The 14,604-nt window shown below is 40.5% G+C and overlaps 1 protein-coding gene across 1 annotated transcript; it reads left to right on the top strand.

Moving 5' to 3' along the window:
• Nucleotides 1-2,431: 2,431 nt before the first annotated feature.
• Nucleotides 2,432-14,513, top strand: LOC128719147 (solute carrier family 35 member F4). Its single transcript, XM_053812769.1, has 8 exons — nucleotides 2,432-2,519; nucleotides 2,611-3,554; nucleotides 3,629-3,947; nucleotides 4,327-4,416; nucleotides 4,549-4,678; nucleotides 6,141-6,210; nucleotides 8,536-8,565; nucleotides 14,106-14,513. Exons 1-8 carry the CDS (start codon nucleotides 2,432-2,434, stop codon nucleotides 14,511-14,513), a joined length of 2,079 nt encoding a protein of 692 aa, XP_053668744.1.
• Nucleotides 14,514-14,604: the final 91 nt, after the last annotated feature.

Genomic DNA, 14,604 nt, shown 5'->3' with positions numbered 1-14,604 from the left:
CGGCCAACATGATAGAATAGCAGGTCTGGTAATTCAAAGATTGGATTAATCAAGTTAAGATCAAAGCTGATCTTGTGTTACTGAGGGCATAAATCAGTGGTCATGTTTTATGGAAATCTGTTAGCGTACTAGGAACTCTACCCCTTTTGCGTTCTATTCGTTGACAAAGCTGCTATAATTTTATGCAACCAGTTGTGAGTACTTTTTCCACACCATTATTATCTCGTTACAATACAAACAAATGTTAAAGTTTTGTGACATTAAAGTAGCATTTTTTTCATAGGAAAGCAGTTCGTTTCTAGCAACTTGTCATCTGTCGTTGGTTTTTTAATGAGAAATATTCGAGTTCTTGGGTTTTTGTCCGTCTTCTTTTGTGGTATTACAACTTCAATGGGGGAGTCAGAGACGGATTTACGCTTTTCTGGGGCCCTAGCGGTTTCTTAATGGTTCTCAATTCTTAATGGGGCCCCTAATCATCTCCCATAATATATGCAATCTAATATCAGTAATACTTGAACATAAATTAAATAATTATTATTTATTAATAATATTGTTTTATTATTTATTAACTTTCTATTTCTATCAATTAGCATTTAATTATGTATGCAAATGAGGATCTTGAAAAGGATATTAAGTCAAATGTTGTGTAATGTTTCCAATTTTTCTAAATTCTTTAAATTGCAAACAATGACCGTGTTTCTGCCACATTAAAATGGACATTCTTCTTTCTTCTTTACCGATAAAAAAAACAATCGAGAGGTCTAGAGGCCTGCCAATTCTGGGTTTCTTCTTTGACTTTATTTACCTGTAGTGGATAGTCAGTTCTGCGTACGGGGGGATTGGTCCAGATGAGATTTTGGTCCGGTCTGTTCGTGTGAAGAACGGCGTCACTACCAATACACCATCGGGCCACCACAAAGATGGGAATTATCAAATATATTTGAACCAACATTACAGTCAGGTTTTATACTAAGAATGGTTTGTAATAGTTCCCATGCTATTTTATATGCACCTTTGTTGATTTCAACGCCTCTAGTGAATTCGTGTTACACTTTGGAGTATTAAAGGGATTATTTATGTGTTTACACAAGTTTTTGATGAAAAATCCTTCAAAAATCATCACCAATTAAAACTTATCCCTACTGCTAGTAACGATATCTAAGGCTTAGATGTAGACGACTTAACGATTTTATTGTATTAACCAGCACCAACCAATTTTTCACGAACAGGTCAAATACAAAATCCCGAAGCTGCTGGGGGTGTGAGTTATATTTGTCTAATATATATATATATATAAGTATATGTATATGTGTTCTGTTGAATGTATATGTTTATATAAGTTATATAGCAATGTCCTGATGGAATGAAGTTTATTCCTTAAAATATAAATAAAAGTAGATGAAATAAAACTTTATCAAAACCATACTTACAAGTTATCCATACTGCATCTGGATCGCTGATATATCTTTATGAAATTATGATATTAATTCACAAGAAATACAAATGAAAAGATTTTGTGTTTTTGTAAAGCCCGCCAAATTTCTCGGCTCTTGTACAATGGGTGGGCTGGGCCTCTTGGTTTCTCGTTTCAATATTTCCCTCAAATATGTTGATATTTTTGTGCACTGTTGATATGTGCAGAAACTTTTCGAAACAAAAAATTGAAATGTAATGCTTTCTGGAAGCAAATCTTGCAGCTCCAACTCCGGACCCTTTAAGGTTGGGGACCCTCACGGCCGCTCAGTCCGCTTATATGAAGTTACGCCTCTAAGGGCAGTAATATATAGCCGGATCCTTCTTTATGTTGAAAAAAAAACTATAACAGGGTTTTGCCTGCCATGCCTGACGTTCTTTAATTTTATTTTAACAAATAATACTATCAATACACCACCAAGACGGCCAAGATAAAAGGTTTTCCTTATTTCAAGTTAATTCTAATTATCATATATTTAGTGATCAGTCATAGCGATCTGTGTGAATTTTAAGTAAAATTTTAAAGTTACAACAGTCATTATATGCTCGAAGCTTGCACCATGTTTTGTCCCGGTGGTTAAATAGCAGTGCCACCGTTCTTCACACAACAAGACCAATATCAAATCCCATACGGACCGGTTAAATGTAGGCAAGGATTGACTGAACAGCCTCGAGAATATAATGTCATACTACAATATATCTTTCACACGACAATATAATGGTATACACCGATAGCTCAATATCCTTGCAGATTTTTTTTGAAAATTATTCAAAAGCTAAGAACATTCTGCATAAATTACTCTGCACAATGCTCAGCCTTGCTGCAATTAAACACATACCCGGTGTTCCAACGGTGTAATAATAATATTTTTTATGTTCATTCTAGTGCGCCTAAAATGTTAAACTGGAGTTTCGAGACGTCACGTAAGGTTAAGTCGAGCTACAAGGGACAGCGGACATGGTAGAGAACGCCATGACACGGGACAGCGAAATACCGGCCATCTTTAACCCGAAACGCGTTCGTGCTCCGTCTGTGGTGGTGACAGGTCGGTTTCTAACCATCACCATCCATGTTTCGCCGCATGTTTTACATATTTAACGCATACAATGTATTTCTCGGTGCCATGAATTCCCCAGGAGACTCCCCAAATGGACCCTTTGGAGGTTTCACGAACAACGTGCCACAGATTACACACTCGGATTCGGTGACCTCGAGCCAACACGATGGTCAGGACAGTCTGATCGGCATCACGGTGACCGGTGGAATGCACGGCGGCTGTGATACACCGACCTCACAGCCACATGCACTCCTCGGTAGCGGCGGCGGTCTGGGAGCGGGCATCGGTGGTGGCCCTGGCTCAGTGAATCCGGCACTCGCGAGTCCTCCTTCCGCGTCGCGGTTAAAGGCCTGCCGAGCTTCGTGCTGCTCGGAGCTGGCGCAGAAGATGTACTTTGGCGTGTGCGTAACAGTGCTCGTGACGGCCTCGTGGGTCGGTGCAACTCACTGCATCAAGTTCCTGTACCTGCGCCGAAATACCTACGCTTCCACATTACCTCCGCACCTGACCGCGTTCATCACCGACGGAACGACCGACACGGTACCGGGTGGTGCGGCACCAGACCAAAACTCCACCTCGGCCATGATAGTGCACGGGTTCGGACCAACCTCGTCGTTTCTGCCCTCGACGGCCAAACCGATCGTTACGTCCGATCGGATCGCACCCCCAGTAACGGTACACGTCTTCAACGCACCCTTCTTTGCCTCGTGGTTCTGCACCAACTTCGCAATACTCTTCTTTCCGATCTACATCCTGGGGCGAGTTGCGATTAAAAAGTGCGATGGCACCGGCGAAGTGTTGGGCGAAATACTGCGAGGCTTCCGTGACCGAGGCTTCACCATAGGGCGCTTCCTGAACCGCTGTCTCACGTTCTGCATCCTGTGGCTACTCACCACGTATCTGTACGCGCTCTCGCTAAAGGCCCTGCTGGCCACTGACGTTATGGCACTGTTTGCGACCAACGTCGCCTGCGTGTACTTGCTGGCCTGGGTGATACTTCAGGAACAGTTTGTCGGTGTGCGGGTTAGTTTGCTTACTTTGTTTTATATTCACGCATCTGTATTGCATTTGATCAACCCAATGCCTCTTCTACGCAGATTGTTGCTGTGATACTTTGTGATACGGGTATTGCGCTGCTAGCCTACATGGACGGAATTACGGGTAGCCCGACGCTGGGCGGGGTGGTTTTGGCGGCGCTAGCCGCCGCCGGATATGCCGTCTTCAAAGTAATGTTTCGCAAGGTGATGGGCGATCCACCCGTCGGCCAGATTGCATTCACCTTCTCGATTATCGGCTTTCTAAACGCAGCTATCTTGTGGCCCGTCTGCATAGCGCTCTACTTTACCGGTGCCGAAATTATGCCCTGGGAAACCCTTCCCTGGGTGGTGCTGTTGATGGCCAGTGTGTTACTGCTGGGTAAGAACAGCTAACATCATCAATTTGTTATCAACGAATAGCATGACTAGTCCATGGTTTTTGTGGAGATTGATGAACAGGGTTTTCGACTTCATGTGAGAAAGTACGGGGGATCTTTTGCAAATTGAAACTAATTATATACTAAACTATCTCAACTAGCACTTGCAGCATGTCACTAAATAGCCTTCGATTGCTCAATAAAGTTAGAACGATATTGTACTTGCAATATACCACTTTCAAGGATCCAGATGTAGTTGCAACATTCTCACATGAGCTTGAACACCCTGCATCTTCGGGAGACAAAGTGCCTTAAAACAATTAACCTTTATATGCCACAAAACCATAGCATAACGGCCCTTTCCTTCTTTTCCTGTCACAGTATTTCACATCCTTACTCAGTTCAGCAGTGCCGTTACGTACAACATGTTCGTCACCCTGGGACTCATAACGGCTGTACCCGTCTCGGCTGGTAAGTAGCAGTGTTTGGTCCCAAAGAATCCCATCCCCCAACCGGCATTCCGCCCCAAAAACGGAACACGGTACGAAGGGCACATTTGGTGAGGTGTCGAGTACCTTATCTGTCTGTACGATTCTTTCACAGCACTCGACATTGTGCTGTACGGGGCACACTTTGCCGGTATGAAGCTGGCCGGTATCATATTGATAGCAGTCGGTTTCTTCCTCGTAATGTTTCCGGACAATTGGCCCGACTACATCACCCGTTTGCTGCGGTAAGTCACCCTATTTCGCACAACCCGCTTCACTCGGACACTTCTTTTCTCTTCTTGTGTTGTTGTATTTCTTGTGTTTATTGTTGGTTTTGTTACTTGTCCACTATTTGTACTTCCCGCCCAATGTGCCGGATGTATTTAAGTCGATGTTCCCAGCTCGTCTCTTTCATTATTCCTAGTTATCTGTCATTTTCTACACTCTCTGCCACCGTTCCTATTTCCTTCCTCCTGGCTCTAATTATTTCTCTTCCTCCATCTCTTCATCCGTTACGGAACACTAACGGGACGAACATGCCAGTGCCTCTGTCTATATTGCTCTACCAATCCTGCATCCCTCTGTACTGTACATTCTCTCGATAAAACTACAAGTGGAGCACAAGCACCGTCAATTGAAAGAGGTTAATTTTCAATGAAAATTGCAAACTCGTCGTACATTGATGACCCTGGAGCTATAGATTAGTATTTACCAAATACAGGTTTAAACTCACGCTTCCTTGCTTTACGATTGGCCATTGTCTTCCATCAGTAAAACTGTGCTCTTTTGGCATCTGCTCGTCCATCATGCGATCGCTACGAACTCCTGTTGGATCTATTTTCCTTTAAAGCGTCCATCTCATCTATTCTGACCTATGTTTAACCGTCCGTTGAGTGCATATCAGCTCGTAGTACCATAACTGCTCGGTTCGGCTTCTGTCTTCACCTAATGAAACTTCTAGTGTGTCGTTTAATTTTGGACCCTATCTACCAATTCCACCTCATTCACCCTTTCGTCCCCTTTATCTCACACTATCGCTCTGTGCTTCTCCTTGCTCTTATCGTTCTGCAATATTCGCTCGGTGTTTGTTGCATCTATGGTAGTCCCTGAAACCCGGAATATATTGATTATCCTCCCATCTATCTTATCTTTCAATCGTTGGCTTGAATGAAAAGGTCTCTTTTTACTGCATGTCAAACAAACCGCAAGGAAAACAGTTTAAATTTCAATGTTGTCCGAACATTTTCATATACTTGCCTTTTGTACGCTGGTGTGTCGGAGAATAGATTTTCCATTTTCATATTTTTTTGTAGTACGATTTTTAACATCTTTATTGCGTGTTTGTCTTTTGAACGTTGGTAATTGTGCGTTCTTTCGCGTACTTACAAAAATAGTTCCTTTTTTAAAAATTCTATGCTTCTCTCGCTCCTTTACAAGAAATGTGTAGTGTCCCACCACCCATAGTCACCGGCCCATTTTCACCACACCTCCCTGCCCTGTCGTTTGCGTGTTGTGTGTATGTGTGTGTGTGCGTGTGCGTGTGCGTTTGCCTCATAATGCTCCTTTTTAGTAACATCTGATAATGAAAGGAAGTGTATGAATGCGTGTGCGTACGTGTGGGTGCGTTCATATATATGCGTGTATGTATGTATAAGCCATTCAGCAAACATGATTACAACTAAAATTGTTTGTATTCGAAAATTACAGAAAAACTGGTCGCGCATTACTAAGAAACCAATGTTGTTGTGATACTGCTGATAATGATTACGAAAATTCGGTAGGAAATCAATCAAATATCATAAATCTTTATCCGCCAATATTACACCACTACCAAAAATTTACAAACCAACAGTATAAATCCAATTCCGTTTTCTAACCGAATCGTTTCTGTTCTAGTATCTTGAGTTTAAATTTTCGATATTCTAATCTAACCATATCCACCTGTGTTTGTATATTCAAAGACGAACAAACCATGTATAGTTCACAGGCCTCCGTTGATCGTTACTCTCACCAGCTTCAAAGTAATGATCATTTGACACTGAATAATGAGATATAACGGCAACGAAGTCCACAAAAACCGTTTGAAACAAAAATACAAAGCCTTGCCTTTGTTGTTTATGTTCTCTACTCTATTTGTGTTGTTTAACATTCATCCAAACTATTGTAGCAGTCCATTCTGAATCATAATTCCTTACACAATTAACAAATGTGGCACCTCCTTTTTCTCTAAGCTTTTCTAGTAAGCTGCTTAGCTTACAATATTTCTTATTTTTATTCTTTTATTTTATTGCTATATTAATTTTCGGCAATATGGTACAGTTTTGATATTTAAAAAATGTTAGTAAATATATATTAGTGTCGGTTATAAGATTTTGTTTTACCATTACCAACCGGCTTTGCCAAACATGTTAGTTACAGTAATAAACAAATTAACCTTGATTAATTCATGGCTACAATATCTTGTTTCATATTAAACTGGTTCAGTTGTACTTGCTCTGTACCTACCTTTGCTGTAATTTTTAAAAGTTAGATTGTGCGTTATTCTGCGCCGCTATAACTCTACTTTGCTATAAGAGCTTTTGATTGCATCATTCCTTACAATATTTTCTGTACTTCGTTGTATTATGCAGTATTCCTTTTGCTCCAAATGAGTTTATTTGTTTAATTCACTTTAATTATACTCATACTACCTTTGTTACTTGTAAGTTTACTTGACTTTGTAATTTTTACAACTACCATGCATTGAAACAAAAAAAACCATTGTAATAAATTTACCTGTTTTATTCACAGTAGCTGTTGTAGAATAAACATTGATTTACTTCTTCGTATTTCATATTCTTTAATTGGCTTACCTTTAGTATTCGAGTTCGAAAGTTCTGTTTCACACACACACACACCTTATCTTAGTATCGACGGCTGAACAAGACGATTCATTATGTGCATTGTGAAACGAATTGGCCAAACACGCACATTGTACCTTGATTGATAATAATCGCGATTAGTCGTCTGCTGTTGATTCTTTATCTTTCACTTTCTCTCGTTCTCACGCACACACACCTTCAATGTGTCCTTTATTCTCTCCTTTTCTCTCTCTCTTTCTCTCTCTATCTCTCTGCGCGCTCTGAATAAATTTCCTTCTCTGTCTGTCTCTCTCTCTCTCTCTCTCTCTCTCTCTCTTTCTCTCTCTCACCCTGATATACCCTGTCTTTTATATTTCTCTATTCGTCGCTGCACATTGCTTATCTTTTAGTGCGTCTATTAGTAAAAAGTCTATCTTAGATTCTTTCCGTACAGCTGTTTATCTGTGTATGTTTGTCTTCACCTCCCCTATCTCTTTTCGTTACTACTTCCTCGTGTATTCTATTCGCTGTCCACTGTTAATTAAAGTATTGAATAGTTTACTGTCGTTAGGCAAATCATTATCGCTCCCGTATACGTTATCCTCTCCCGGCTCATTCTCGAATCCTTCACAACTGAACTACTACTCGACGCGGTGTTTTATACATAAGGTTTGGAAGCATCATTTGTAGTCGACATTGATACATCTCTCTTATCCGTTTATGATATCGATTAGGTCCAGTAGTATCTTTAGCCGTCGATTATTAGTCGATGAAATTGGACTGCAAGGCTACTGCAAGAATAGAATTAGAAGTAGTTAATTTTAAAGTTGTATCATTGGCTACACGTCGGGCTGAGCACACAAGCAGTACACAAAATTTTGGAAAACGTTTTCAGTGCCTTAATGTCCAAACGTTTCGTATAACATTGCCTACGGTACGATACTAACTATCCCCCGTACATTTCCCGAATATGCAACGTCTGTCGGACTCATGATCGTTTGTTTTTCCCAAATACAAACTCAGTTTTCCTCGTTCCACAATGCCACCAAGTCAGGGTAAACAACACAGCACCACCCTTATGTGTACGTTTCCACCATTGTCCACATTTTCCTGGCTCCTTCCGTTCCGTCAAACACGCCACCTTGTTTTTTATTTAATTCCACCATACAACTGGTTTGATGTTCAGTTATGCCAATGGTTTTTAGTCGTTCTTAATTCGCAAATAAAAAAACCCGAACCCATATATTTCAATTATTTTCCAGAAATATCATCTTGTTGGGTCACAACGCGAGGTGAGTGTCCGTGAACGTACATAAACGAATAAGATTTTCCGTTGTTTTCCGTTCTGAACTTTTAATGCATCTTTACATTTTCGGTTCGATTTGTGTTCCGGCAGTATGGCAAACGTACCGAACTATTTGTTTCGTTTTCACTTTTAACTATTCATATCAACTTGGTGTTCTTTCGTCATTATTTGTTTGTTTGTTTTTGGTCTCTCTCTATATCTCTCTAGAGGACAGATTTCGTTGTACGTTTTACGTTTCGCTATAATATTTCTTTTTTTGTTTTTCGTGCGCCCTTTTCGGTGTCTATCTCTGCGTGTGTTTTGTGTCCATGTGTCCGTTAAAATTGTCACTCTTGAATGCTCGATTTCACTCTATATTTAATGTTTTCTCATATTTGTTGGTGCAATTACTTCTTCATTCACAATCGACCTGTTTTTTTTATTTTTTGAAAAGAAAAAAGTCTGTTTCCGATTGTTTTGATACGCCTTGCTGGTTGTACCTGTTATCGTTTGGTTCGACATGTGCTGTGTGAGGGCTTGACCGAAATAAATTGGAACGAAGGCAAACCGTAACATTTCGGTTCATTTACTCATCACGTTGATATCTGTTCAGGGCCAATAGCTTTCTTCAACCGATTCGTGCAATGCAATTCGAAACCATGTTAACCATATCCTATTTAAAATGAACAAAATTGATTCGTTCAAGATTTCGCACAATGTGTGCAAGTAACGTGCACTTGCCAAACGGAAACTCATTTGCACTGAACTGTTTTTCGATGCTATTAGATCACAACCCTAAACCGACTGTTTCATGTGCCGTCTAATGAACCATGTGTCAAGCGTTATACTATATTTCACAACGATGCATTAATGCTAACTAATCATGATGGATGATGGAGAGAGTTTACTCCATTAATGATTAATGTGTTTAATGGACTCTAGCAATCGATTGTTGTCATAACCCTCCCGACGACGAACGACACGACACCTCTTAAGGTTGTTGTGCCGATAAAGAAGAATTATCACAACATGGTACAGATTGAAACTAATTTTTAATCGATTTTTATCGTTACTTTAATCTGATTCTGAACAATTTCGGTAGTACCCCTGGTACAGACGGTTTGTTTTAAAAGTAATGTTATTTACAGAAAAATCACGTTTTATCGCTTGGAGAGTATTTCCCAATCAACACGTGTGGATGTGCTCTTGTTCGCGTAAAGGTTAACCCTTTAAAAGCCTTACCCGTCCATACTTTTATTACATGCGTACTGAAGATTTCCCAACACGGACACTGACGAACAGTGTGCTGAACATAGCGCACGTTACATTAAAAAAAAACTATACCGTTTGGCAACAGTATTCCGCACTGCAAAAATGAAATTTCGTACGAGTTCTGAGTTTCCCTTCTTAAAGGATGCTTAAACAGAAAAAGGGGTTCCGTGAAAAGCTCATCAACACAAATTGCATATCGAGATGAAAATAAAAACAGGGCGGATGTGGAACGTTTCAGACGAGCGGAATTCTCCATCTCGGCGGCAAAGCACGTTTAGTGGAATAGCCTCATCCTTAGCCGGTTACGTTTAGGCGTGATGATGAATTTAATTAAATTTCATAATTTATTTGGCTATGGCGGTTTGGCGGTTCCGGTGTACTCAGCACACGTTCCGTTTACGTGCCAGTGCGGATACGAACTTACTCCAAGTGAGATGAAGAACAGAAGAAGCAAGAGGAGCAATTTACTCATTAACGAACAAGTTTGCCAAAAGTGAGGAAGTATTCAAATACACTACTACGGTTCGTGCCCTGAAACAAAATGGAAATTTTAGACAATTTGATTAAGAAGAACACAATCACCAGTGTAAGGCTAATGTACACGGGTCGTTAAGTTGTTCACACGACTGTTGCACGGCTGTTGTCATTGAGCATTGCTTGGCCGAATGGCTAACACTCGTCCGAATGGTGCCGAAACTGTTCCTCTAGAATAATCATCGAATCAGCATGAACACAAACTATTTCTAAAAAAACGGTTTCGTGCCTCACATCACTCATTGCATCTACACCGTTTTGTCATCTGTTTCTTTTCCCCCAATAGAGTCTCGTAAACAATGAACTAATTCCTCAACTACTCGTTCCAGATATACTACAAAAGAGGTAAACGTTTAACAGAGTCTCTCAATTGCTGATCCCAAAACTGCTCAAGACACTGCTCAGTCTATGCTTAAGAAGCATATGCGAATGAATACGGTTCTTGCAAGCAAATTTCCATCACACAAGAGCAAAGAAATTCCATTATTCAAGATCAATACCAAATACAATCACTCACATCTAAAACCCAACCGTAACATGACAGATAGTACAAGATTGTACTCTGAACTCAAACCAAGGCCAAGGCCAGGTGAGACTCCTGAGTAGGTGAGATTTGTTCTGCGTAGATCAGTCTCGTAGTGTGCTGAGTTCATTTTGTATGTGTGTGCTACAAGTACTTCTAGGACTTTAGGTGCTGCTCTTGCGATTTGCTGCTTCCGTATCTCTACTTTCTTATCGAAAAATGCAAACTGTGCAAACCGTTCCTAACAAAATTCTTGATTTGCCCCACACCATCAGCTTCTACAGTAATTTTGTGTAACAAATTGAACATTTTCCATTCATTCTTCTAGTTTGTGAAACCTTCCGCTGTACAGCAATTGTCCTATATTGTAAATTGAATCATAACAAATGAGTGCATACATGCACAGACCCACAATCACACACCCACACACTTGCACACTTGCTAACTATTGTTGAGTTTGATGTAAGACTTAAGCGACATATGGGTACATAAGCGTACGAACCGTGTGCAAAAGCAAACTTGTCTGATATGTCATATGTCCTTCGCTATCCACTGCAAGCTTGCGCTTAATGTAGGCAATCGCACTACCACGATTGCATTCAGGAAAACAATACAGAAACTGAAGCCATGCTTTCCGAAACGATCAAAAGACACTGTCGCACTGTTTCCGCCGTATATCCACGCTCGGTCACAATGCAGGAGAATGTTGTTTATCATCTTTTTTGCGAATTACAGTCATCGTTTTAACACCAGTTACAGTTTTAATCAAGCTATCCCTTCTTTGTTGATAAAGAACGGCCCGGCCGTTATTGCTTTTAGCAATCGGTAACTTAAATTACGGTACTATTCACATTAGTATGGAGTCATTTCCTGTTTCGAACAGATAAAGGGCACCTTCTCCTGGGTGTACTCAGCCGTGGTCAGCATATCCTAGTAAACAATCAGTAAAATAAACTTTCAGCAATATACTGACCATCTATTTCTAAGTATCAGTTTCCAACCCATGCTGTACAATATTCTTGCTCATCTGTATCATTCATTTTGTTTTCATTTAGTAACAAGCCCATTGGGTTGTGGTAGATCGAGCATTAATTTCTAATTCTTCTCTAATCCGTATCTTCACTTTCACACACAAAAAAAAACATTCCCACCGTACGATATGTACAACACGAAACACTCGTTTTGTTGCTCATTGTTACACGCACAGTCGGCCAGCCTTTTGTAGAAGGGATATTGTCGTTGCCTCACCCACCTCTACTGTCCGATAGAAAGTACATCTGCACAACTCACCGTGTGTGTTGTATCGCGTTGCCGAATGTAGTTCTAGCTCTTCTAGCCTAAAATACAACATTTTTAAATAACACACACACACACACAGACACACTCAACACCCAAACATATTGCCAAATGAAACTAAAACCGACTGCTAGATGAACCCGTGCGAAGAGGAAGACGCTGTTTGAATGGCGGAAAAGGTAAGTTGGTACACCGCGTTGTACGCGATAGTGCTCTTAGTAGCACACTCCAAGTAGTTCAACAGCATACATTGATGAAAGTCGGTTTCTTAGTAAACCAACCAAGATCAATGGTAAACACGTAGTAGCTGTAATGAAAACACTTCTTTTTCCTATCAATGTATTTTCTTTCTTTCTTTCTCTCTCTCTCTCTCTCTCTCTTTCTCTCTCTCTCTCTCTCTTTTTCGCAAACTACTTATTCTATGATGAACTATGCCATTACACCTACACTACGAATTCTTCTGCTCCACATTCACCAAACGCTCCTTCCTCACTTCCTGCTACTAATGTACTATGCGTACCTCTGTGTACTACTAATAATAATTCTTACATCTTCCGTTGGGTTTTTTTTAATTCACTGTTAATGATAATATTAAATGACGTGGCGTCCAATGAAACTAAATGCTGCAAATTTGGGAATGCATATCAACCGCACGATCGCATCCTGCGATGCCTTTGTTTGGTGTGATTGTTATTTGTATATTCCCAGACTAATGCAGAAATGCACCAGCAAAACGTTATGTTACTCTTCAAACATTCTTGCAATGATCCTCTCGTAACCGATCAACTTATGTTAGAAGTTTGATGGTTGATCACACTATCCCCAACACGAATTCCACACATTCCACACGATAAAACACTTGCGCATATATTCACCTGGACTGTATTCTATCTGTCAACAACGAAAGGTAAAAACAAACAACCCCCCGCTTTACTATTATACGTTGTACGCTTTGCTTTCACCTATATATTTAAGTATATCCTCACCCGTAGCGTATTGTGCGTATTTTATTTATTCTTTCTATCAAACCGAAAAAATAACCCTCACACGGGTCCCCCTTATTGGCGATTGCCGCACTTCTTTATCCTTGTCTATTGTGTTTTGCTGCCTACATATGTCTCACAATACTAGCTATTTCTCGCTTTTTCGTCACTAGTTTCATTATTTGCGTTGTCAGTTTTCAGTATTAGAAATAGACTGTTTTGCTTCATAATTATCCTATGTGCGTATAGTTTCATTGATCAAATGAATTGTTTTGTCCTAAATTTCACCATGCTGTACGCTTCATTCATCTCTCTTTCTCTCCAGCATGCGAAATACAACATTGAAATTCATCAAAAATTTTCTTTCCTTTCTGCTGATTATCTTCAATGCGGGTCATCAGCTAGTCTGTCTCGAATACGAACCTCTCATCTTCAAATCAACATTTAACATGACCATTTAATGTTTTCTTTGTCATATTTTTCGTTTAAACTTGAAAATTTAAACTGAGAGAAAGAGAGCGAAATGTAATTGTATGTTTAGAGAAAGGATGATCTTCCATCACAAATGTTTTGTGTACGGTAATGATGAATCCTACCTTTAATAGATTGCTTTGCTTTCCAAACCAGAAATTAAGAAAACGATAAATCGCTGCATCAGCAGATCGAAGATCCAGTACTTTCCAACATTGGCTTCTTTATGGCTGTACTATCAATTTTTGGTTCATCTGTCACCCTTCTCACCTGTTATCTTCTTACAATGTTTTAGTTTTGCAGATCTTATTTATCATCACCGCTTCTAACACCGGCTTTAATGTTGGTACAATAAACTAGCTTGCCCGTTTCGTGCACTAACCCTGCGCTGTATTTTCTTATTTTTTCTGATTTCTTTTCGACCGCCACCCCTCGACTCCACTCCTCCCCCACTCCCCTGCTTTACAGATGGGGTCGTCATCCTCGAAGCGGAACTCCATCGCAGCATCGCGACGTCATCGACTATCGGACGGGCTACATTCGATCGCATCTTCGCTCTCCCTCTGGCCGGGTGAGATGACCGATCTGCAGCAGCAGCAACAACAGCACCAGTTGCACCATCAGCAGAGCCTGCAACACTTTCAACACATTCTGCGCAACGACAGTAGCAGCGATTTCGTTGGTTTAAACCCGCACGCGAAACTGCGCCACTATTCGCTCACAGAAATGACCACAAACTTCATGCGCAAGCCAGGATCCATCAGACTCAGCCCGGGGTTGGGTACCGGCAGTGGACCCAACTCACTGTCGGCCACATCCGGCCATCGCTATCCATCGATGAACGGACGTAGCAGCTCTTACGGTTCGTTGGAGTAACGCTATCGCAAACAATGCGACACTTGAGCAAACGGTTTAAGGACAATCTTCAAACAGGCTGCGATACACAATATTTCTAAGTTTCGTGCAC

This window comes from Anopheles marshallii, chromosome 2, assembly GCF_943734725.1.
Source record: "Anopheles marshallii chromosome 2, idAnoMarsDA_429_01, whole genome shotgun sequence".
Classification (NCBI taxonomy): Eukaryota; Metazoa; Arthropoda; class Insecta; order Diptera; family Culicidae; genus Anopheles; species Anopheles marshallii.
This window is presented reverse-complemented; position numbering and strand designations above follow the sequence as displayed.